Below are 26,069 nucleotides of genomic sequence, written 5' to 3'. Positions count from 1 at the left end.
AAACTTACGCTACTGAGCGGGAGCCGGCAAAGTCTCTAGTCTTTCAACACCGAATTTCACCTGCTCCGCCTTTTCCTAAGCTGGGAGGAGAAAAGCTGGAAGAGGAGAGGCCCGCGGCCGGACTCAGCTCTCCCACCGGCCAGGCAGCGTTCCGCAAGGCAGCCAATCAGGTAGCTGCATTTGCCTTAGGGGCGGGACTTCCTCCGCAGCACGCACGAGTACGTGCATGGAGGTCCCGCCCCGGAACTGCGGTCTCTGCTGCAGCTGAGGTACGGCGGTCGTTTCTGAGGCGCTTGACCAGCCAGCAAGGAGCTACAGTGGCGTCTCCACGGAGTGAGTACCAAAACGAGCAGGGCTGGAGCCGACTCCGGAGAGGGGCTGAGGCCAGGAACCCGGGTTCCTAATCGCGGGTGTCTCTGGGCCGTTGGGTTCCCCGGGTTCAGAGACGGCGGCCGCCGGCCCAAGCCGTCCGACCGAGCTGCGTGCGACGGCCCCCTCGCCTTGGGCTCCTTGTCCGGGCGTCGGGGCCTAACGGCCTCTGTTTCTCGGTTCCCCGGTTTCGTGCCTCCGTTCGTGCCTGAGACAAAGCGAGAGCGCCGCGCAGGACCAGCGTCACTAGGAGAGAGAGGCCCCTCTGCTCTGCCTGGCGCTCCCCGTGTCCTCTCCTGGTTCGCGTGCCGCCCCCCACCCGCCCTCTCCTCGTTGAACCCCGCGTGTTTTTTGCCGTGGCGCAGCGGGTCCGGCGGGCGCTGTGAGCGAACGTGTTCTCCTCGCCGGGCGCCATGCTTAGCGGTTTTTGACGTGCGTCACTTTTTCGTAGTGGTGTATAACGATCCTGTGGGACAGATGTCCTCGTTATCCCCATTGTGCAGACGAGGAAATAGAGACTCAGAGATTAATACGTCCGCCGCACACCCACAGCTGACGAGGTGGATCCGGATTTGAACCAAGGTTTGCCTTGGTCTTTTTCACGGAATCTGTTGTCTTTCTTGGCCTTTCTGAAAAGGGAAAACCTAGATCAAGTTCCAACCAAACAAGTTGGGTCCAAATGGCCATTAAGCCACGTAAAATGTGATGAAAACGCTGGGTGGGTTTTAAAACGCTTGGCAAAGGCCAGGATGGTGGAGCAGGCATTTACTCTCTCAGGCAAGGCTTGGGAAGGAAGCAAGCGCAGAATGCTTTTAATAAAGCCCACCTCTCCTGCCCCTACAATAAAATCTCCTCGGATTCTTACTCTGCCTTCAGAATGACTTATGTGTGGCAGGCTTCATCCTCCGTGCTGTACATAATTTCCTTTATTTACATAAAATATACAACTTAGATATTGTTAGGTTCCCTCCCTCCTTTTTATAGATGGGAGCACTGAAGTTCAGAGAAGAGTGGGTGGCATTATCCAAGATCGCACACAGCAAGTGTTGGATTTGGAATTCAAACCAGGTCTAGCTTATCTGTCTTTGTTCCATCACCTGTGTACCCTGTGTTCCAGGCAAAGCTGCCTGTACTGTGGTATTTCCTTCTTTGTTCTTCTCTAGGTGGGAGCATCTTTGTATCCTCAGTTCTTTGTGGGGCGTAGTTGCTTAAAAAATATTTGTTGCATCAGAACTTTCTGCTTCTCAGAGACCAACCTAATGGAACATTTATCTCCTTTTCAGCAACCATGAAGTTGAAAGACACAAAATCAAGGCCAAAGCTATCAAGTTATGGCAAGTTTCAGACAAAGGGAATCAAAGTTGTGGGAAAATGGAAGGAAGTGAAGATTGACCCAAATATGTTCGCAGATGGACAGATGGATGATTTAGTGTGCTTTGAGGAATTGACAGATTACCAGTTGGTCTCCCCTGCCAAGAATCCCTCCAGTCTCTTCTTAAAGGAGGCACCCAAGAGAAAGGCACAAGCTGTTTCAGAAGAAGAGGAGGAGGGAGAGTCTAGCTCACCAAAGAAAAAGATGAAGTTGAAGAAAAGTAAAAATGTAGCAACTGAAGGAACCAGTACCCAGAAAGAATTTGAAGTGAAAGATTCTGAGCCGGAGACCCAGGAAGAAGAGGGCATGGTTTGTCATGATCCAGAGGTTGGAGAGATGACATCAGGAAACCTGGTTCAAACTGCTCCAAAAAAGAAGAAAAAGAAAGGGAGAAAAGGGATGGAGCCTTTTCAGAGCATTGCTGCTAAGGTGCCCAGAAAAGCAAAGACATGGATTCCCGAAGTTCATGATCAGAAGGCAGATGTGTCAGCTTGGAAGGACCTGTTTGTCCCCAGGCCAGTTCTCCGAGCACTCAGCTTTCTAGGCTTCTCTGCTCCCACACCAATCCAAGCCCTGACCTTGGCACCTGCCATCCGTGACAAACTGGACATCCTTGGAGCTGCTGAGACAGGTAATGGCAACTTTGGCCAGGGCAGGATTGCTTCTGCATTGAGCCCATAGCTGCTAATAGGCTGGATAACTGGGGGAGAGAAGAATGTTGAGAACATAGCCACAAAAGCAATGCTGAATGAAGCTGTTTAGAAGTCAGCCACCTCTGGTTTGAAATATGCTTTTCCTGAATGGTACCCAAGCTAGATCACTTTTATCTTTTTGACCCTGTAGACCCCATTGTCAACCAAATGGAGATAACAGTACCTACCTCTTGCATTGCTGTGAGGGTTAAATGCTACAGTAAACTAAAGCTTACACAGTACATTTTAAGTGGTCTGCAAGTGGTAGTTTTTCCTGTTCTTGAGCCTTTTCTAAATGGCTCAAAAGGGTAAAGGGCTAACATCAGCCCTCTGGAGAGGTAGATCTTCATGAGTATAAGGAAGAACTGTCTAAATCTCAGGAGTCGTCCAAAGGTAAAAAGGGTTGCTGCTTTGGGCGTTGGTTAGTTTCTTGTCAATGGAAGGATTTGAGTGTGGTGGATAGTCATTGGGTAGATTTTGTAAATAGATTCAGCTGTGAAGTGACTGTTAGGACTAGGCTGTGTTTGAGGTTCCTGCAAGACTTTTGGAAGTATTGACAGGTTGACTTTGCTGGATAGACTAGACTACTGACTTGGGGGAGGAACTAGTACTGCCTGGAACTATTAGTCTGTTTAGACCAGCAGTGTCAATTAGAAATACATATAGTCATCTCTTGATACCCATAGAGGATTGGTTCCAGGACCTCCCTTGGATATCAAAATACAGGGATGCTCAAGTCTCTGATATAAAATGGTATAGTGCTTCTATATGAGCTATGCACATCCTCCTATGTATTTTAAATCATCTCTACTTATAATAGCTCATACAGTGTAAATCTTATGTAAATTGTTATACTGTATTGTTTGGGGAATAATGACAAGAAAAGTCTTTACAGTATTTAGTACAGATGCAGTTTTTTTTCCCTGAATATTGTCTATCCACAGTTGGTTGAATCCACAGATGCAGAATCCACAGTTACAGAAGGGTGACTGTATAAGGTGAAATACATATGTAATTTAAAATTTACTAAGAGCCACATTTTTTTAAAGTTAAAAAAAATTCGTGAAATATTTTACTTTTTTCCTAAATTTTCAAAATCTGGTATGTTTTAAGTTTGCAGCACATGTGGGTTTCAAGTGACTACATTTTAAGTGTTGAGTAGACACGTGCTTTGGGTGTCTGGAACAGTGGTCAGGAAACTCAGGATGAGGTTCTGTGACAGTCATATAGATGGAAGAGTGAGGAAACTACAGGAAAGGGGAATGGAGATAATGACTTAGACCATTTACTGAGCATTTAAAATGTGTCATGTACTGTGTTAAGTGCTTTATGTTGATGAAATCAGTTCTCACAACCACCCTCAGGTAAGTACCATTATTCCCATTTTACAGATGAGAAAACTCAACCTCATATAGCATAGACAGCTTCCCTAAAATTACACAGCTGAAAATGGTAGTGTCTGTATTCTAGGCTAGTTCTGTATTGTTAAGCATTCTGCTACACTGCTTTGTTGTGTGCAGAGTCCTTGAAGTAGGTCCCTGGTAGGCAAAAACAAGTTTTATATGAGCCATGTGGCCAGAGATTGACATTTGGATTTATACCACAGCTCCTGTCAGGCTTTCCCCTTGAGATACTGTGAATCTACAAGTCTGGAATTTGAAACGACTTGAATGAGCCATGCATTTGGGTCCGTAAACAGACCACTGCCCATGCAGTAATGAATAGACCCTTAAACAATGTGGGCACTAGGGACACCAGTCCCCCATGCAGTCGAAAATCCGTGTATAATTTTGAACACCCCCCAAAACTTAAATACTAATAGCCTGTTATTGACTGGATACCTTACAGGTAACATAAGCAGCATATTTAGCACATATTTTGTATTATATACTTTATTCTTACAGTAACATAAACTAGAGAAAAAAAAAGTTGTTAAGAAAATTGTAAGGAACAGAAAATGTATTTACTGTTCATTAAATGGAAGTGGATCATCATAAAGGTGTTCATCCGCATCTTCACTTTGATTAGGCTGAGTAGAAAGAGGAGGGCTTGGTCTTGCTGTCTCAGGGGTGGCTGAGGTGTAAGAAATTCTGTGTGTAAGTGGACCCTCACATTCAAATTAGTGTTCAAGGGTCAACTGTATATCTATTACCCTCAAAAAGATGCCCCAGGTTTTTTTGTAATCCCTCCCTCCCTTCCTCTATTCTTCTTCCTCCCCGGGCAACCACTGATAGGCTTTCTATCACTATAGATTAATTTGCATTTTCCAGAATTTTACATAATGAAGTCATACAATATGTACTTTGCGGGGAGGTATCTGGGTCTTTGACTTAGCATAATTTGAGATTATGCCATGTTATTACAATTACTAATAGTTAATTCCTTTTTAGTGAGGAATAGTATTCCAGTATGTGGATAGAGCAGTTTGTTCATCATCTATTGATGGACATTTTTGCTTTTTCTTGTTTTTGGCTATTACAAATTTAGTTATTATAAATACTGTTGTACCAGTCTTTGTATGGATATATGCTTTCCTTTCTATTGGATAAATACCTAGGTGTGGAATGGCTAGGTCTTGTGGTAAATGTAACTTTTAAAGAGTTTTCCAAAGTGATTATACCATTTTACATTGCCACTGGGTGGTGTAAGTTCAGGTTGGTCCATATTCTTGTCAATAACTAGGTATGCTCAGTCTTTAACTTTATTTTAGACTTTTAAATTTTTAGTATTATTTCCTTATCGTTTGAATTTGCATTTCCTTAATGACTAGCGATGTTGAGAATTTTGGCGTATGCTTATTTTTGTGTTCAATTATTTTGCCCATTTAAAAATTGGGATGTTCTATTGTAGAGTTTTGGGAGTTTATTGTGTATTCTGGGTACATGTGCTTTATCAGATGTGAGAGTTGCAAATTTTTCTCCCAGTTTGTGGCTTACCTTTTCATTAACAGTGTTTTTCAAAGAGCAGAATGTCTTTCTTTTGGTGAAATCCAGATTATCAGCTTTGTCTTTTATGAATTTATGCTTTTGGCACCTTTGGTGCTTTATCTGAGAACCTTTGCCTGACCCAAAATCACAAAGATTTCTCCTGTTTTGTTCTAGAAGTGTTAATAGCCTTAGGTTTTATGTTTTGGTCTCTGATCCTTATTGAGTTAACTTTTATTTATGGTGAGAAGTATGGATCAAAGTTTGTGGGTTTTTCCGCATATGGCTGTCTACTTATTTCAGCACCATTTGTTGAAAAACTATTCTTTCTCTATCAAGTTGACTTATTTTAGCACCATTTATTGAAAAACTATTCTTTCTCCACGGAGTTGCCTTTCTATCTTTTTGAAAATCTATGAACATGGGTCTGGGTCTTCCTCTGGAGTCTTTTCTTTTTCCATTGATCTATTTGTGAGTCTTTATGTCATTTTCTTACTCTCTTGGTTATAGTAGCTTTATAATAAGTCTTAAAATCAGGTAGTATAAGTCCTCTAACTTTGTTCTTTTTAAAAGTTATTTTGACTGTTATAGGCATTCGCCCTCCCATATGGATTTTAGAATCTGTTTTACAGTTTCTACAAAAAAAGCAAGCTGATACTTGGATTGGGATTCTGTTGATTACAGAACAAATTGAGGATAGATAACATCTTAACAATATTGAGTCTATGAATATGGTATATCTCTCTGTTTCTTTAGGTCTTTAACTCAGCAATGTTTTATAATTTTCAGTATATAGATTTTTCACATCTATGTTAGATTTATCCTTAAGCATTTTATATTTTTGATTCTATTGTAAGTTGTAATTTAAAATTTTTTATTTCCAATCGTTAACTAAGAAATATGATGGATTTTTTTATATCGATCTTGTATCCTGCAACTTAGTACCACCAAGTAGTTTTCTGAGGATTCCATGGAATTTTTTACAAAGATGATCATTATCCAGTCTTGGATGCCTTTTATTTTTCTTCTTGTATTGCACCAGCTAACACTTTTAGCAGAATTTTGAATTGAAGTAGTAGACTGGGCATTACTGCTTTGTTTTTGTTCTTTCAGGGAAAACATTTAGTCTTTCACCATTAAGTCTGATCTTAGCTGTAGGTTTTTTGTAGATGCTTTTTATCAGTTTGAGGAAGTTCTCTTTGACTTCTCATTTGCCGAGAGGTTTTATCAGGAATGGATGTTTGATATTTTTCAAATGTTTTTTACTGCATGTAATGAAATGTGGTTTTTCATTTTTAGTCTGTCGATAGGGTGAATGACATTTTCAATTATGAAATTAGACTTATATTCCAGGGATAAACTGAACTTGGTCACAATATACTGTTCTATTTATGTATTGTTGGATTTGATTTGCTAAAATTTTGTTGAGAATTTTTGAATTTATGTTCATGGGATATTTGTCTGCAGTATTCTTGTAATGTTTTTGGTGTTGAAATCAGTAATACAGCTTCAGAATGACTTCTGAAGTATTCTGTTCAGTTTTCTGAAAGAATTTGCATAGGATTGGCATTTTCCCCCCAACTTAAATGTTTGGTAGAATTCATCTGAGCCTGCACTTTTCTTTGTAGGAAGGTTTTTAACTACAAATTTACTTTAATAGATCAGAGATATTTGTGTTACTTATTTTCTTCTTGAGTGACAATTTTCTACTTGCAGTTGTATTAGTTTTTGTTTCATGTATTCTGACAATCAGTTATGTGCATAAATGTTTTATGGATTAAAACATTAGATTATTGTTATATCCTGTAAATGAATTGGCTTCTTATCATTATGAAATGGCCCTCTTTATCCCTGGTTATATTCTTTGTTCTAAAATGCACTTTGGTATTAATACAGCCAATCTAGCTTTATTGATTAATGTTAGTATGGTGTGTGTTTTTCCATACTATTACTTTTCCTTATTCATATCTTTATATTTAATGTGGATTTCTTACAGGCAGTATATAAATGAGTCTTGCTGTTTAATCTGACAGTTTCTGTCTTTTAATTATTGAAGCCAGGCACAGTGTCTCACATCTGTAATCTCAGCACTTTGGGAGGCTGAGGCAGGTGGATCACTTGAGGCCAGGAATTCGAGACCAACCTGGCCAACATGATGAAACTCGGTCTCTACTAAAAATACAAAAAAATAGCCAGGCGTGGTGGCATGTGCCTGTAGTCCCAGCTGCTCAGGAGGCTGAGCCACAGGAATTGCTTGAACCCAGGGTGCAGAGGTTGTAGTAAGCTGAGATCGTACCACTGCACTCCATCCTGGGTGACAGAGTAAGACTTATCTCAAAAAAAAAAAATTGTTGAGTTTATTTACGATTAATGATTATTGATAATGTTGGGTTTATTTTTTTACTGCTGGCATACCTGATTTATTTTTTTCATATTTCTATTTTCTATTTTTTCCTATGTTTAGATGTTTATTTAAAATTTTTTTTTTTTATTTTTCCATAAGTTATTGGAGTTAAGGTGGTATTTGGTTACATAAGTTTTTTTTGTTTTTTGTTCTTTGAGACAGAGTCTTGCTTTGTCGCCCAGGCTGGAGTGCAGTGGCACGATCTCAACTCACTGCAACCTTTGGCTTCTAGCATCAAGCCATTCTCCAGCCTCAGCCTCCCATGTAGCTGGGGCTACAGGCATGTGCTACCACGCCCAGATAATTTTTGTATTTTTAGTAGAGACAGGGTTTCACCATGTTGGCCAGGCTGGTCTCAAACTCCTGAATTCAAGTGATCTGCCCACCTCAGCCTACCAAAGTGCTGGAATTACAGGCATGAGCTGTGTCCGGTTTAGCTGTGATTTGTGAGATTTTGGTGCACCTGCCACCCAAGCAATATACCCTGCACCATATTTGTGGTCTTTCATCCCAAGCCCCCTTTCATTCTTTCCCCCAAGTCCTCAGAGTCCATTGTATCATTCTTAGGCCTTTGTATCCTCATAACTTAGCTCCCACGTATCAGTGAGAACATGCAATGTTTGGTTTTCCATTCCTGAGTTACCTCACTTAGAGTAGTAGTCTCCAGTTTCTTTTTGCTTAGTCTTGTTTTGACTATGCAGGCTCTTTTTGGGTTTCATATGAATTTTAGAATTTTTTTTTCTAATTCTGTGAAGAATGATGATGGTATTGTGATGAGATTATATTGAATTTGTAGATTGGTTTAGGCAGTATAGTTATTTTCACAATATTGATTCTACCCATCCCTGAGCATGGGATGTGTTTCCATTTGTTTGTGTCATCTGTGATTTCTTTCAGCAGTGTTTTGTAGTTTTTGTTGTGGAGGTCTTTTGACTCCTTTGTTAGGTATATTCCTAAGTATTTTTTTTTTTGCAACTATTGTAAAAGGGGTTGAGTTCTTGATTTGATTCCCTACTTGGTTGCTGTTGCTATATAGAAGAGCTACTAATTTGTATACATTAATCTTGTATCTGGAAACTTTGCTGAATTCTTTTATCAGTTCTAGGAGCTTTCTGGAGGATTCTCTAGGATTTTCAAGGTAAATGATCATATCGTCAGCAAACAGTGACAGTTTGTCATCCTCTTTACCAATTTGGATGCCCTTTATTTTTGTTCTCTTGTCTGATTGTTCTGGCTAGGACTTCCGGGACAATGTTGAAGAGGAATGGTGAGAGTGGGCATCCTTGTGTTGTTCCATTTCTCAGAGGGAATGCTTTAAACTTTTCCCCATTCAGTATTATGTTGGCTGTGGGTTTGTCATAGAAGGCTTTTATTACATTAAAGTGTGTCCCTTGTATGCCAATTTTGCTGAGAGTTTTAATTGTAAAGGGATACTGTATTTTGTCTAATGTTTTTTTCTGCATCTATTGAGATGATCATGTCATTTTGGTTTTTAACTCTGCTTATGTGGTATATCACATTTATTGACTTGCATATGTTGAACCATCCCTGCATCCCTGGCATGAAACCCATTTGATCATGGTGGATTATCTTTTTGCTATATTTTTAGATTTGGTTAGCTAGTATTTTGTTAAGGATTTTACCATCGATGTTCATCAGGGATATCGGTCTGTAGTTTTCTTTTTTGGTTGTGTTCTTTCCTGGTTTTAGTATTAGGGTGATGCTGGCTTCATAGAATGAATTAGGGAGGGTTTCTTCTTTCTCTGTCTCATAGAATAGTGTCAAAAGGATTGGTACCATTCTTTGAATGTCTGGTAGAATTCTGCTGTGAATCCGTCTGGTCCTGGACCGTTTTTGTGGGTAATTTTTTAATTACCATTTCATTTTTGCTGCTTGTTACTGGTCTGTACAAGGTATCTAATTCTTCCTGACTTAAGCAAGGAGAGTTGTATTTTTCCAGGAATTTATCCATCTCTTCTAAGTTTTCTAGTTGATGTGTGTAAAGGTGTTCATAGTAGCCTTGAATGATCTTTTGTGTTTCATTGGTGTCAGTTGTAATATCTCCTGGTTAGTTTTTTAGTGAGGTTATTTGGATTTTCTCTTCTTTTCTTGGTTAACGTTGTTAATGGTCATAATATTAATGATATAATAAATATCAGTTATATTTATCTTTTCAAACAGCCAGCTTTTTGTTTCATTTATCTTTTGTTGTTCTTGTTGTTGTTTCAATTTCATTTAGTTCTGCTCTGATCTTGGTAGTTTGCTTTCTTCTGCTGGGTTTGGGTTTGGTTTGTTCTTGTTTCTCTAGTTCCTTAAGGTGTGACCTTAGATTATCTGTTTGTGCTTTTTCAGACTTTCTGATGTAGCTGTTTCAGGCTGTGAACATTCCTGTTAGCACTGCCTTTGCTGTATCCCAGAGGTTTTGATAGGTTGTGTCATTGTTTTCATTCAGTTTGAAGAATTTTTAAATTTCCATCTTGATTTCGTTTTTGACCCAATGCTCATTCAGGAGCACGCTGTTTAATTTCTGTATATTTGCATAGTTTTGAAGGTTGCTTTTGGAGTTGATTTCCAGTTTTATTCCACTGTGGTCTGAGAGAGTGGTTGATAGATATAATTTCAACTTTCTTAAATTTATTGAAGCTTGTTTTATGGCCTATCATATGATCCATCTTGGAGAAAGTTCCATGTGCTGTTGAATAGAAGTGTATTCTGTGGTTGTTGAATGAAATGTTCAGTGTATATCTGTTAAGTCCATTTGTTCCAGGGTATAGTTTAAATCCATTGTTTCTTTGTTGACTTTCTGTCTTGATGACATGTCTAGTGCTGTCAGTGGAGTAGTGAAGTCCCCCACAATTATTGTGTTGCTGTCTATCTCATTTGTTGGGTCTGTTAGTTATTGTTTTATAAATTTGTGAGCTCCAGTATTAGATGCATATACGTTTAGGATTGTGGTATTTTCCTGTTGGACAAGGCCTTTTACCATTATACAATGTCCTTCTTTGTCTGTTTTAACCACTGTTAAAGCTTGTTTTGTCTGATATAAGAATAGCTACCCCTGCTTGCTTTTGGTCTCCATTTGCATGAATTGCCTTTTTCCACCCCTTTAAGTTTATGTGAATCCTTTAGATGAGTCTCCTGAAGGCAGCAGATGGTTGGTGAGTTCTTATCCATTCTGCAGTTCTGTATCTTTTAAGTGGAGTATTTAGGCCATTTACATTCAATGTTAGTTTTGAAATGTGAGTTATCTTTGCATTCATCATGCTCTTTGTTGCCTGTGTACGTTAGTTTTGTTTTTTGTTTTTGCTTTTTAACTTGTATTTCTTTTTTATAGGTCCTGTGTGAGTTAGGCTTTCAAGAGGTTGTTCTGTTTTGATATATTTCCAGGATTTGTTTCAATATTTAGATCTCCTTTTAGCAGTTCTTGTAGTGGTATCTTGGTAATGGCAAACTCTTTCAGCATTTGTTTATCTGAAAACAACTGTATTTTTCCTTCATATATGATACTTAGTTCTGCTGGATACGAAATTCTTGGCTGATGATTGTTTTGTTTGAGGATGTTAAAGATAGGGCCCCAGTCCCTTCTAGCTTGTAGGGTTTCTGCTGAGAAGTCTGCTGTTAATCTGATAGGTTTTCCTTTATAGGTTACCTGGTGCTTCTGTGTCACAGCTCTTAAAATTCTTAACTTTGGATAACCCAATAACAGTGCATGAAGATATTTTTGCGGTGGATTTCCCAGGTGTTCTTTGTGCTTCTTGTATTTGAATATCTAGGTCTCTAGCAAGGCTGGGAAAGTTTTCCTCTATTACTCCCCCAAATTTGTTTTCCAAGCTTTTAGAATTCTCTTCTTCCTCAGGAACAGCGATTATTCTTAGGTTTAGTCATTTAACATAATCCCAGACTTCTTACAGGCTTTATTCATTTATTCTTATTTTTTTCTTCGTTTTTGTTGGATTGGGTTAATTTGAAGACCTTGTCTTTGAGCTCTGAACCTCTTTCTTCTGCTTGTTCAGTTCTATTGCTGAGACTTTCCACAGCATTTCACATTTCTAAAAATGTGCCCAGAGTTTCTTGAATTTTTTTATTGTTTTCTCTTTAAGCTGTGTATTTCCTTGATTGTTTCTCCCGTCACTTCTTGTATCATTTTTTGGATTTCCTTGCATTAGGGCTTTGCCTTTCTCTGGCCCCTCTCTGATTAGCTTAATAACTAATCTCCTGAATTCTTTTTCAGGTAAATCAGGGATTTCTTCTTGGTTTGGATCCATTACTGGTGAACTAGTGTGATTTTTCAGGGGTGTTGAAGAGTCTTGTTTTGTCGTATTACCAGGGTTGGTTTTCTGGTTCCTTTTCATTTGGGTAGGCTCTTTCAGAGGGAGGGTCTAGAGCTGAAGGCTGTTGTTCAGATTCTTTTGTCCCATGGGGTGTTCCCTTGATGTAGTACTCTCCCCCTTTTCCTATAGATGTGATTGATGCCTGTGGATGTGAATGGATCCTATTGATTCCGGGAGCGGCATCAAACTGCAGTGATTATTACTTCTCTTCTGGGTCTAGACACCTCCAGGCTAGTACTAGGGGTTGTCTGCACAGAGTCCTGTGATGTGAACCATCTACGGTCTCTCAGCTATGGATACCAGCGCCTGTTCTGGTGGAGATGGAGTTTCACCATCTTGGCCAGGATGGTCTTGATCTCGTGACCTCATGATCCACCTACCTCAGCTTCCCAAAGCATCAGGGTTTTGTGTTTTGTTTTGTTTTGTTTTGTTTTGTTTTGTTTAGGCATTCAAATAAAAAATACTGCTACACTGTCTTCTGGCGTTTCATTGTTTCTGGTAAAAAGTCTGTTGTTTTTCTTATCAAAAAGTTGATGTGTCTGTTTTTGCTCTCTTCCTTATAGTATCTTATTTTTGTGTGGTTATTTTTTACTGAGAGCTGCTTATTTTCTTTGAAAATTGTGAAAATTTTTGGGGATCTACGATAAGGGTTTCTCCCCAGAGGAAGCATTTATTGGCTTCTGCCCAGAGCATTATCTCTTTGGAACTTCTTTAAATTCTCTGCCTGAGGTGTTTTGTTTTGTCCACCCAGATGATTTGGGCTCTGTGTACATTCAAAGGCAAGTTTGAAAATGTTCAGGCATAGACACAAGTTTTATATTTAAATTTTCTGAAAACTAAGAAAATTTTCTTTTAGTCCTTTCTCACCAAAGAAAGGTCTTAGGAAAGTATTGTATAGATTACCAATTTTCACCCCCCACAACAGCACATAGACCCAAAACTTGCCCTTTATCTCTTCATTGTTTAATTTCTTGGATATTTGTAATTCATTACTGGTGATCTAAGACCTCAGAGCTAGTCTGCCATACTTTTCCTTGGGTTCTAATTTACTTGTGCCTTCTGGTTCCTTCTGGTAAAATCTGTGTAGAGTGAAGGAGCTTTGGGTTGGTCAGGGTGGCACTTGGCTACCTTATTCTGTGCAAAAGAATGAATTTCAGACTAAAGTATGTTCGTCTGTTGATTCATACCGTGTTTATTTTGTTTTTTACTTTTAAGGAAGTGGGAAAACTCTTGCCTTTGCCATCCCAATGATTCATGCAGTTTTGCAGTGGCATAAGAGGAAGGCTGCCCCTGCTCCAAGAAACACTGAAGCACCACCTGGAGAGACCAGACCTGAGGCTGAAGCTGAGACCAGATCACCAGGCAAGGCTGAAACTGAGTCTGGAGTGTTGCCTGATACTGTAACTGAGAGTGAAGCACTGCCCAGTGATACTGCAGCTGAGGCCAGAGCCAAGACTGGAGGCACTGTCTCAGACCAGGTGTTGCTCTTTGGTGATGATGATGCTGGTGAAGGGCCGTCTTCCCTGATCAGGGAGAAGCCTGTTCTCAAACAGAATGAGAATGAGGAGGAAAAGCTTGATGAAGAGCAGGCTGGAAATCTAAAACAGGAGTTGGATGACAAAAGCGCCAGCTATAGGGCATATCCAAAGCGTCCTCTGCTTGGACTGGTTCTGACACCCACTCGAGAGCTGGCTCTCCAGGTCAAACAGCACATTGATGCTGTGGCCCGGTTTACAGGTGAGGTTTAGTTACATTTAATAAATATTTTCTAAGCAAATCCCAAATGCTGGGTGGTAAAGATGAATGAGCTATGACTCCTGCCCTCTAGGGTAAGCCATTGTTACCTATGAGCCAGAGAATTAAGCCCTACAAAAATTGAGTGACGTTTTCTCAGTTACCTCAATGATAATACATAGTTGGTGCCATTGTAGATGCTTGGGAAATTTATTGGCTACACTAGATGCTCAGGGCAGGGATTAGCAAACTGCCTGGTTTTGTAAATAAAGTTGTACTGGAACACACCCACACCCATTTGGTTTTATATTGTCTATGGCTGGTTTTGTACTATAAAGGCGAAGTTGAGTAGAATTAATAGTTGTGACAGAGACCAGTAATGTTTACTAGTGACCTTTTAAGAAAAAAGTTTGCTGATCCCTGCTCTCACCAATTAGGATTTAATTCTCTCAGGGAATTCATTCTGGGAAGGGCTTCACTCTGTGTATTTTAATTTTATAATAAAAGCAGCAGTTAATTACCAAGTTGTTAATATGTGCAAAGCACTAAGCCATTCACCTGCATGATACTAAGAAGTTTTCCACTGGAGAAGAAAATAGAACAGGCAATTAGAATAATGGCCTTTCAGAATAATTCTAATTGAGGGAATGGGAAAGGCTTCCTAGGAGAGGTGTAGCACAGCTGAAGGTAATATTCCCCATAGCATTGTGGTACACCAGTGTTCAGTTTTCCCAAAGCTTTGGAAGTAAGCATACATGGGTTCAAATTCAGCCCTTTGATGCGGTTGGAGGGGAGGGAGTAGAAAAGAAATGAGTTCAAAGAAGTAGGGCCCAGTTCATAGAAGACTTGGTAAGCCTTCTAGGAGTGGCACCAGCAGTCTGGCCAGGCCTGCTCTTTTGTCAGTGCTCTAGAGCATTATGCTGTGCTGGTGACTATCTCAGCTAATCTGGGGTGCCTTTGTCAGCCATGTAAGAAAATGAGCACCCAGGTTCAATAAGTGTCCCTTATGTTTTCTGTCCCATAGGAATTAAAACTGCTATTTTGGTTGGTGGAATGTCCACGCAGAAACAGCAGAGGATGCTGAATCGTTATCCTGAGATTGTGATTGCCACTCCAGGACGGCTGTGGGAGCTAATTAAAGAAAAGCATTATCATTTGAGGAACCTTCGGCAGCTCAGGTAATAAATGGTACCTCTTCTTTCCCCTTTACTGCCTTTTCTGAAACAAACCTCAGGTGACATGGTGTGGGCAGTGCCTTCTTCCCATTGCAAAATGTCATGGTGTGGTATCATCCAGACCCTGGCCTTTAGAAAGCCAAGTGTGCATGAGGGAGATTAGTTGAGGCACTGATGGTGGTGGTGGTGGTAGTGAAGGGGGTGTGTGTGTGTGTATGTTTTTAGGATGAGAGTAGGGTGTGCTATAGATGATTCCTCTTGACCTGCTGCTGACCAGTGATACGGGTCTGTTTGGATCTGCAGGTGCCTGGTAGTGGATGAGGCTGACCGGATGGTTGAGAAAGGCCATTTTGCTGAGCTCTCACAGCTGCTAGAGATGCTCAATGACTCCCAATACAACCCAAAGAGACAAACGCTTGTTTTTTCTGCCACACTCACCTTAGTGCATCAGGCTCCTGCTCGAATCCTTCATAAGAAGCATACCAAGAAAATGGACAAAACAGCCAAACTTGATCTCCTTATGCAAAAAATTGGCATAAGGGGCAAGCCCAAGGTCATTGACCTTACAAGGAATGAAGCCACGGTAGAGACACTAACAGAGACCAAGATCCATTGTGAGACTGATGAGAAAGACCTCTACTTGTACTACTTCCTGATGCAGTATCCAGGCCGCAGCTTAGTGTTTGCCAACAGCATCTCCTGCATCAAACGCCTCTCTGGGCTTCTCAAAGTCCTTGATATCATGCCCTTGACCCTGCATGCCTGTATGCACCAGAAGCAGAGGCTGAGAAACCTGGAGCAGTTTGCCTGTCTGGAAGAGTAAGTTAGGACTGTCCCCAGAGGCATAGCCTCTAGTTAGTTACTGGGGTAAAAGTGGTCGGGAGGGTGGGGAAATGGTGAAAAAGCTACCTTCTATCATAGGGGCCTTATCTCAGTAGAAGGTAGCCTTTTGTTTGCACAGCATTTGGCAAGGTTACTCTCTTTAGTGGATTTGGTGGCTGTTAAATACCTTACAGAAACTTCAGTACTAATGAATATGGGTGAAAATACATAATATTGAATATTTAGACAATAGGTTCTATGCTGACACTTTAGATACATTATCACATTCAGTTACTCTCCTAATATCCTTAAGAGGAAGCAGAATAGATTCATGGTAAGAGCACAGAACCTGGAACCAGAATGCCTGAAATCAAATCGCAGCTCTGTCACTCCTTAGGTGGTCAAGTTATTTAACTTCTCTGTACTTTAATTTTCTCATTATTGGGATAATGAGAATAATAATAGAACCCATTATAGAGTTGTTGTGAGGATTAAGTGATTGTGAATTCATGCGTGTAAAGTGTTTAGAACAGTCTCTAGCACATAGTATGTGTGTATTGCTAAATGTTAGCTTGAATAATTTCTAGTCCTACTATTACATGTTACCATTATCACTGTTCTCATTTATAGATGAAAAAATCAGGTCTAGAGAAGCTGATTAGTTTGCCCAAGGTTTCTCTGCCTGGAAGTGGTGGAGGTGGGCCTCAAGACAAGTCTGTTGGACCTCAGAGCCCATGCTGTTTCTCATCCTGCTGTCTTTGTCCATCTACCTTTGGACCAGATTGATGCTTAGGGAACAGGGTGCAGATTGTCAAGATGAGGGCCTGAGAAGTTGAGGCAGACTATAAAGTGTCTTTTGCCAGTGTTTTGTCAGGTCATGGGGTAATTAGTTTCTAGAACAAGTGTTTGATTTACTCGTTTTTGAAAATTGGTAAGTGGTATCGGTGGTTTACTGGGATTAGCTTAGCGCAAGTCTTGGCAAACTATAGCCCTTGTGCCAAATTTTGCTTGCTGCTCTTTCTGTTTTCTTTTTTGAGATGGGGTCTTGCTATGTTGCCCAGGTTAGACTCGAACTCATGGACTTAAGCAATCCCACCTTAGCCTCCTAAGTGCTAGGACTACTGACGCACGCCATCTCACCTGGCTGCTGCCTGTTTTTATAGTAGAAGTTTTACTGGAACACAGCAAGACCCATTTATGTATTGCCTATATCTGTTTTTGCACTGAAATGGCAGAGTTGAATAGTCACTATAGACACTATGTTGTTCACAAAGCTAGAAATGCTATCTGGCTCTTTGTAGAAAAGGATTGCTGACCCTGACTTACAGCAGTAGTTTAATGTTTTACAAACTAGGATTTTCATTGCATTTCCCAGCTTTAGCTCAGAAATTCAGGGAGTGAGGACCCTGAAGGGTCAGAATCTTACATTTTGAAGCACCTGAAGTACTTCTGACTTTCCTTGAACCACACATTGAGAAACATCATCCAACACATTTATCAAATGCTTACCATGAACCAGACATTGTTCTGTGTGGTGGTAATACAGCAATGAGTAATGCAAAGTCCATGCTTTCATGGAGCTTACGGGAGATAGTAAATCGCAAAGTAAGCCCATAGTATACAAGTGATCCTAAGAATTAAGACGAGCAGGGGTTGGAGAAAAGAGATTGGGTATGTGTGGTCAGGGAGACTTCTCTGATGAGGCGAGAATTGAGCAGAGAACTGAAGAAAGCAATGAAGTGAGTCATGTGTATATCTGAGACAAGACCCTTGAAGGCCTAAGGAGTAGCAAGTGCAAAGGCTTAGAGGTGAGAACATGCTTGGTTTGTTTGGGGAATATCAAGGAAGTCAGTGCCACTGGGAGGAAATGAGAGGTTGGTAGGAGAGGAGGTCACTGACCCAGAATATATATGGCCTTATTTAACTCACTGGAGGGAGTCTTTATCATTGCGGAGTATGGCATGTTGGTTGGGGTCAGTGAGTCCCAAGTTTGGATCCAGACTCCACAACTGAATAGCCATATACGTACCTTGGGAAGTTAATCAGTTTATCTGTAAGAGGGAGATAACAGTGCTATCTTGTAGTTATTGGTAAGGACTGTAATGTTTTAGATGCTCAGCAGTTGGTAAGAATTTGATTAAAGATAGCTGTTATTATTAATGAGCTTTCTCTCTCTACTACAGCTGTGTTCTCCTGGCAACAGATGTGGCAGCTCGGGGTCTGGATATTCCTAAAGTCCAGCATGTCATCCATTACCAGGTAGGGGTATCTGAGAATTTATAGGCATCTTCCTGCATTGAATAGGGAATTTTTAAGGTAAGGTTGGGGGAGGGAAGAGGAATTGTTGGTTCCAGGACTCTTGCATCAGAGAATACATACCAATGGTGTCAAGTGCCCACTGCTCCCACTTTTGGAACTCTGCTAAGATTTGGTCTCCAGAAAACCTTGCTTTGTCTGATGTCAGGTAGCCCTTCTCTCCAAGCTACTTGATATTGTCAGGTTAGTGTCTTATGTTTTTCTGTGAAATGGCCATAATAAGTTAAGCATGTGAAGTGGTTACCCTGATGTAGAGAAGTATTAATAGAAGAGTGTGGTAGTTTAGATCTCTCCAGGCTCAAATCCTAGCTGTGTAACCTTGAACAGGTCATATAATTAAATTTATAAAATACTTAATATTTCTCGTGTTTTAAAAAGCAGTGAGTACCTACTTAGGGTTCTTATTAAGATAAGTTACTAGATATAAAGAGCTTAAGAAGCAACCTGGCACATTGTAAGCACTTACTCATGTTAACTGCCATTGATAGTAGCAATAATATCAGTGTGTGCATCTAGTGAATATCAGCATAGAGTTGTGGTTAGGAGTATGGGCACCTGAACCAGACTGCCAGGGTTCTAATCCCCAGTCTGCTGCTTCATAGTTGGTTAGCTTTAGGCAAGTTATTTAGCACCTCTGGTTTCCATGTCATTGTTTGTAAACTGGAAGTAACAATGCTAGCTACCCCATAGGGTTATCCTCAGAATTAAATTGAGCTGATGCTGGTGAAGCCGGTAGCACAGTGTAAACACTCAATAAATGGTAGCTATTATGGCATTATTATTTTTCCTCTTTAATTCCTCTTTGTGCTTTTAAAAATCTTTTAGGCTGCTCTTTCAGTGAAAAAACAAACTCAAAGTGATTTTTCCCATTCTTTCATAACAACAATCAACACAGAAGACTTCTGTAACCAAATGTGTGGGTGTTTTCAGCACATATCAAGCAGTAGACACCAGCTGGGTGTCCTCTAATTCAGTTTCATTTTCTGATGCTGTCTTCCTGGAGATAGTCTCAGATCCCACAAGATGTCCCTCCTTCTCACGACCAGTCAGTAAGTCGGGACCTCTAGAACTTCTGACCAACCAGCTTCAAGTTGGGGTTCCCATGACCCCTCTCTTTGGGTTCAATTAATTTGCTATGGCAGCTCTCAGGACCAAAATAAACACATTTACAGTTTATTATAGAGGATATTACAAAGAATATAGATGGGGAGTTGTATAGGCTGAGGGTACAGGGGAAGGAACATGGAGTTGCCATGCCCTTCTTGAGTACACCACCCTCCAAGAACCTCCATATACTCAGCTTATTCAAAAGTTCTCCAAACCCTGTCCTTTGGGGCTGTTTATGGAGACTTCATTAAGATGATAAATTAAACCATTGGCCTTTGGGAAGTACGGCTGAAAGTCCCAGCCTTCTAATCCTGCCTTGGCCTTTCTGGTGACCAGCCCCCATCCTGAAGCTACCTAGGGGGCTATCAGCCATCAGTAGTTTGTCATTAGCATACAAAAAGACATTACTTTGGAGATTCCTTTGCCAGGAAACAGGGATGAAGAGCAAATATATATTCCATGGTATCACAGGTGCTAATTTTGGTTTAGCAAATCTCTATATACTCTGCCCTTTTTGGGGGAAGTAGCAGGGTCAACCTTTGTGGAGTCAAGATGAATCAAATGCAGACCCAGCCCCTAAGAAGTATTGGATCCAGCAGAGGAGGTGAGATGACCACAGCCATAATTTAAGGTAGAAGTTATTAGAAAATTACAAAATACAATGGAAGAAAGAGGTAACTTCTAGTTTGGGAGTCTGGAAAGTACTTTCTAAAAAGATGCCTGGCATTTAAGGTGGAGAGGTTTTGGGCATGTAGAAGCAGAAAAAGAAGGAGCAAAGAAATGGGCAGTGTTCAAGGGCACTTGGCTTAGAGTGAGAAGAGGGGATTTGTTGGGAAAGGAGTAGTTGCTGAGGCTGGAGGGGTAATTTGGGGGCAAGTTGCTGAAGGCCCTGAGTGTCAGGTTGAAGAGTTGGGTTTTTATCTTCTAAATAAAGAATGGCAAATAAATCTCATTTCTAGAACTCTTACAAACACTTCATAGTGTCTGCTTAAAGTACTACATCGGAAAGGATACCTAGATGTTATCTGGGTCTAGTGGAGAAGACTTGTGTTTGATTAATGCTGTGTGCCAGAGGCTCGGTGAATGTCAGTAACCATGCCACATTATCTATGGCCAATATATATATTGGATTAGTATAACCCAGGGATTAACATGGTCTGTGGAGCTGGGCTGCTTCACTTTAAATCCTGGATAATAAGTGACTGCTGTGGTCTGGCTGCATGGTCCTGAGGACCTGAATCAGCAGGAGCATGGAGAGGAGAGCCTGCACAGTGAATGGGCTAAACCTGGGAATATTTTGAATGTGGGATTAAGAGAGGAGGGTTAGATTGCTCTACAATGCTGCAGAGGTTTCTACCTGCCTGGCTGGGAGTGGGGAGGGTCCGGCTTGGGGATGTGGCCCTGAGGAGAGGACCAGTGTTTGGCAGTGGCCATGTATTGATCTCCCAGTTCTTCCTGTGGCAGGTCCCACGTACCTCAGAGATTTATGTCCACCGAAGTGGTCGAACTGCTCGAGCTACCAATGAAGGCCTCAGCCTGATGTTGATTGGGCCTGAGGATGTGATCAACTTTAAGAAGATTTACAAAACCCTCAAGAAAGATGAAGACATCCCACTATTCCCTGTGCAGTCAAAATACATGGACGTGGTCAAGGTAGAAAGCAAAGTTAAAACCCCAGTGCTAATGAAGGGATTGTGCTGCTCCCTCACAGAGCACCTTGCTGTGGCACTCTGGCAGCATAACCCTTGAAAACTAAGGAATGGTTCTGCCAACAGCTGAACAAGACTTGTAGAAGGGATTGAGAGCAGCATGCCTGGGAAAAGGGAGAAAAGGGGAGTGACTGAAGGTGTGAGGCATTTTCTCCCTGAACCATTTCTTCCTTGTCTGGCCATGAAGTTCCCCCTCCTTACTGGACAGTGCAGTGGTTGGCTGCCTGGACATTCTCTCAGAGGGTTTTAGACAGTGTGGTTAGTTTTTTCGCTGAGGCGGATGCTGCAGGTTTGGCACATCCCTGAAGCAGGTACCAGTAAATTCCGTCTTTGGGGTTTTATTTTAACTCAGGTATTCACCAGGTGAGTGCTGCTTATTGAGGGACACTGTGTTAGGGACCAAAGTGGGGTAGGTTCTCCTTCCCAGAGGTTTGCCAGCTGTGAATATTAAGTTCAGGTACAATGGAGCCATGTGGAATTACTGGGCATATGCTTATATTGGGAGGAGAAGATGTTCTATCCAAGCTTCCTGCAGGCAAATATGTGGAAGGGTACAGAGGAGATGGAATACCAGGAATTGAGGGAGCAAAAGCATGGAACAATTCAAGGACTGTTGGCTTCTCTCACTCGAAAGAAATATTAGCTGTGTGGGGAAATAGGATGGAGGTAAGGATGGAAAGGTGGAAATCATAAGAGAATTCCCATTAGTAAGGAGGGTTAGGAGCTACCCAGACTTCCCATGGTTCCTTTCCCCACATCACAAGATCTTTCTCATTTTCTCAGGACATCTTGCCACCACATTGTAGCCCCAAAACCCCCTCGAGGGAGAATTGAAATGTTTTTTTTCTTAGCTTGGCTATAGAAACCAGCTGTTTTAAGAGTTCACTTTGGTTACCTATAGGCTGGCACTCAAACCAGTAAGGGTTTTCAAAGGATCTGGCTGTTAGATTGATTGTTGGGAATGTTGGCGGTTGTGTTTACATGTGTACACACAGATGTACGCAGGGTAATGGTTGCCCACTGGGCTTTTATCAGGAAACAAAGCAAATGAAGTTCAACAGGAACTGAACTGCTTCTCACTGATCACTGATCTCAAGAGCTTTTTAAAAACACTTCTTGCTGGGCGTGGTGGCTCATGCCTATAATCCTAGCACTTTGGGAGGCTGAGGGAGAAAAAGCACTTGAGCCCAGGAGTTCAAGACCAGCCTAGGCAACACAGTGAGACCCTGTCTTTACAGAAAAAAAAAAAAAAAAAACAAATTAGCTGGGCATGGTGGTGCTTACCTGTGGTCCCAGCTGCTTGGGAGGCTGAGGTGGGAGGATCATATGAGTCAGGAGGTTGAGGCTACATTAAGCCATGATCCATGCCACTGCTCTCCAGCCTAGGCAGCAAAGTGAGATCCTGCCTCAAGCAAACAAAGACACACAACTCAACTCAGGTAGGACTTTGCTTCCCAGAGGCCTGAACTCTCTTTCAGATGAGTATTTTCTGTTACTTTAACCCAGGAGCGAATCCGTTTAGCTCGACTGATTGAGAAATCTGAGTATCGGAACTTCCAGGCTTGCCTGCACAATTCTTGGATTGAGCAGGCAGCGGCTGCCCTCGAGATTGAGCTGGAAGAAGACATGTATAAGGGTAAGCCCTTCAGCCGGATGGGAATTGAGGAAGGTGAAATTTCCCTTTAACTTTTGCTTCGTTGGAACCTTCGCTACTACTGTAGGTCTTGTCAAAATCAGCAAGACGTCCTTCCCCTTCTTTGCTAACAGGCCCTAGTCCCAGATGGGCTTCCTCTGTCTCTGTCTTGCATCCTCAGCTGCCGCCTCTTACGTGGACAGGCAGTGGATACAGTGAGGAAGGGAGCAGGCTCTCTGGCTAGGCTGCCTGTGTTAGAATGCCTGCTCATTCCTTTTACTGTGTTACTGAGTCAAGTTATTTAACCTCTGTTGTGTCTCAGCTTTCTTTTTTCGATAAAATGGAAGCAATCAGCCATCTACTTCATGGGATTGTTGTGAAGATTGAGTTAAAAAATGTTAAGTGTTTGCAGCATTGCCCGGCAAATAGAAAGTATTTTGATACATTTTAAGCTATTTGTGACTATGGTTCCTACTACACCTGCCTTCCAAGCTGACAAAGCACTTTCATGCCATTATCTCATTTGATCCTCTCCACTTTCATGACATGAACATACCAGGAAGTACTATTATTTTACATATGGGAACTAGATACTCACAGCAGAGGCAATTTGTGCAGGGAAACAGCTCTGTCACCAGGCATTTCCTGAGCTGCTACTCTACATGTGGCCAGAGGATGAGGCTTCAGGGATGAATCTGCTTAGTCCCACCTTGAGAAAGCTCCTGAGTCTAAGAAGTTGTAGAACCAGATCTAGAATTCTATGCTTCTTCCATACCACCAAATGTACAGCTCAGCTGAGACATTGACACCTCAATGCTCAAGTCAGCAGATTCAGAGCCAAACTTACTGCTGTCTGCTTAGCATGGAAGCCAGGAGCCAAACCAGTGGGCCTATAGACAGTGAGCTAGTCCTGGTAGCTCAGGGTTGGGGCTTGGGCTGAAGATGTGGAGGCCCTGGCTTCCCTTCCTGAGGACAGGCTGAGATGGAACCCTTTGGCTCTGCCCCCCTCTGCATGTGCAGTCACAGCACTGGTGGCAAGGTACAGGAGAGCTGGGCTACAAAGAAGCATTCATTGTCTCCTAAGGGGGTTGTAGTTGTGAAGTCTCCAAACCCCAGGTGGGCAGTAAGTGGGTGGGTCATAGGAAGAAAAGTGATCTTCTGTCAGGAGACTTGGGTTCTGGGCTCTGTCCGATGGCTGGCTCTGAGATGTAAGCCAGGTGACTTCTCTAAGCCAATTTGCTTCATCTGTAAAGATAATTCCAGTCTTTGGGTGTTTTTACAAAGGAGAAAAGTACAGAACGATCCTGCGTATCCCCCGCAAATGGTTAGATGTTACCCATTTACAGCCCCTGCCAAACCACCACTGACTTCTTTGGAGAACTTTTGAACTCCGCCTCCCTAAAGTAGTTCTAAAACATTTTTTATTGTGTTATCCATCAAGGGAAACAAAATGTTTCTACAAACCATAGTAAATAGGATCTTTTTTGTATTGTGTTTCAAGGAGGAAAAGCTGACGAGCAAGAAGAGCGTCGGAGACAAAAGCAGATGAAGGTTCTGAAGAAGGAGCTGCGCCACCTGCTCTCACAGCCGCTGTTTACAGAGAGCCAGAAAACCAAGTATCCCACTCAGTCTGGCAAGCCGCCCCTGCTTGTGTCTGCCCCAAGGAATAGCGAGTCTGCTTTGAGCTGCCTCTCCAAGCAGCAGCAGAAGAAGACAAAGAAGCCAAAGGAGCCGCAGCCGGAACAGCCACAACCAAGTACAAGTGCAAATTAATTGTCCTGGTCACCTAATGTGTCGGTGACTGCACATTGGTCTCTGTTCTCTGGCTATTTGCAAAACCTCTCCTACTCTTGTGTTTCACTCCATCATCAACCCCAGGTAAAAAAGTCTCCCTCTCTTCCACTCACACCCATAGCGGGAGGGACCTCATGCAGATTTGCATTGTTTTGGAGTAAGAATTCTATGCAGCAGCTTAACTTTTCTGTAGTGTCGTGTTTATAGGCTTCTTGTGTGTTCAACTTGATTTCTTAAATTAAAAACAATGGTCAGAGCCAGTGTGTCATCCTAATTTTTTTTTTTTTAGCTAGAAGATGGGGGTGGTGGTATAGTTTGTTTCATTATTAACTTAGTGATTCTCCTGGGCCAGCACAGTGCTAAGCCCTTGAAAAGACAGGAATAGTGTCAGGTCTCTGGCTGAAGGCCAAGGTTGGACAGTGTGAATGGAGCAAGAGGCTGGAGTTGAGGCCTCTGTAGTACATCCTGCCAGGTCCTTGGTGCATGTTCCTGCTTTACCCAGAGCAACACCCTAATGGCTCCTTAGCTTTTTCCCACTCTGTCCTGGCTATTATCTGAGCCTCCCTGGGAGGTGGGCAGGAATGAGGTTGCTGTCTTCGGGCTTCCCTCACATCATAGAGCCAACAGTAATAGTCACTGGTTCTGGCATGTGGATCTAGCCCCAGCCTTGTCTCCACTCCCCTCCTCTGTGACAGAGCAGTCTCCTGCCCACGGATCTGTGCTTCCCTTCTCTTGTCCTGAGCCTTGGTACAAAATAGGCTTTTCCCTCAGTCTGCATTGCCTTTTGGCCTTCTCCGTCCTATGGATCTTCTAGTCCTGAGCCTCTAAGGGTTAGCAGTGCTTCTCCTGGGGCTCCCTTAGTGTCCTGTGCTTACCCTCTTCATAGCATTTGCCATGCTACGTTCCCTTAGCTGAGCTCCTTAGGAGAAGAGGACCTCAAGGCTTGGGTCAGCCTGGTGTAAATGTGCATTGAGGGAACTAAGGACCTCCTGGTGCTACCCCAGCTTTCTCTGGATCACTGTAGGTGAGTATCCACAACTCCCACAACCATGGGAGCAGCACAGATTTCTGCACAGCTGTCTGCCTTCCAAACAGGTATTCACTGGGGCACAATACAGTACAGCTGTTTAGTTCAAGGGATGCTAGGGAATTGAAGAGGATACATAAGTAGACCAAGATACCCCAAGATTTAAGTAGCCAGCCTCTCTCAGTATCATGGTTGGCACTTTCATCTACCTGAATTAGCATTTAGTCTTGAAGGTCCTGAGAAATATATATATATTTTGAGACAGGGTCTTGCTCTGTTGCCCAGGTTGGAGTGCAGTGGTACAATTACAGCTCACTGCAACCTCACACTCTGGGGCCCAAGCAGTCCTCCTGCCTCAGCCTCCCAAGTAGCTGGGACTATAGGCACACACCACCACCCCTGGCTGATTTTTTTTTTATTATTACTATTTTGTAGAGATGAGGTCTCACTAAGTTGCCTAGGCTGGTCTCAAACTCCTGCCCTCAAGTGATCCTCCTGCCTCTGCCTCCCAAAGTGCTGGGATTACAGGTGTGAGCCACTATGCCCAGCTCTAAGTCTTAATAGTCTTTTTTTTGTACTAAGCATATAGACACCCAGTGATTGAGACTTGCCCAGGGCCACACAGCAGCCAAGTGGCAGAGGCAGGATTAGTGTCTGCCT

The 26,069-nt window shown here is 42.0% G+C and overlaps 1 protein-coding gene across 1 annotated transcript; it reads left to right on the top strand.

Moving 5' to 3' along the window:
- The first annotated feature begins 254 nt into the window (after nucleotides 1–254).
- On the top strand, nucleotides 255–24,638 carry DDX24 (DEAD-box helicase 24). Its single transcript, XM_012458267.2, has 9 exons — nucleotides 255–333; nucleotides 1,653–2,372; nucleotides 13,308–13,829; nucleotides 14,851–15,004; nucleotides 15,305–15,820; nucleotides 18,007–18,082; nucleotides 20,711–20,899; nucleotides 22,462–22,591; nucleotides 24,090–24,638. The coding sequence occupies exons 2-9, from the start codon at nucleotides 1,658–1,660 to the stop codon at nucleotides 24,359–24,361; spliced, it is 2,574 nt and encodes an 857-aa protein (XP_012313690.2). The 5' UTR covers nucleotides 255–333; nucleotides 1,653–1,657; the 3' UTR covers nucleotides 24,362–24,638.
- Nucleotides 24,639–26,069: the final 1,431 nt, after the last annotated feature.

This window comes from Aotus nancymaae, unplaced genomic scaffold (assembly GCF_030222135.1).
Source record: "Aotus nancymaae isolate 86718 unplaced genomic scaffold, 86718_ANA_hifiasm-v0.15.2.pri h1tg000011l, whole genome shotgun sequence".
NCBI lineage: Eukaryota > Metazoa > Chordata > Mammalia > Primates > Aotidae > Aotus > Aotus nancymaae.
The sequence above is the reverse complement of the archived record's forward strand: the minus strand, read 5'-3'. Positions and strand labels throughout refer to the sequence as shown.

What these genes read in the sequence shown, in the direction of transcription:
- DDX24 (XM_012458267.2), top strand. Translation starts at nt 1,658, where the DNA reads ATGAAGTTGAAAGACACAAAATCAAGGCCAAAGCTATCAAGTTATGGC. An exon ending in AGGAACCTTCGGCAGCTCAG is followed by an intron (nt 15,005 to 15,304) that starts GTAATAAATGGT and finishes TTGGATCTGCAG; the next exon opens with GTGCCTGGTAGTGGATGAGG. An exon ending in AATACATGGACGTGGTCAAG is followed by an intron (nt 20,900 to 22,461) that starts GTAGAAAGCAAA and finishes ACTTTAACCCAG; the next exon opens with GAGCGAATCCGTTTAGCTCG.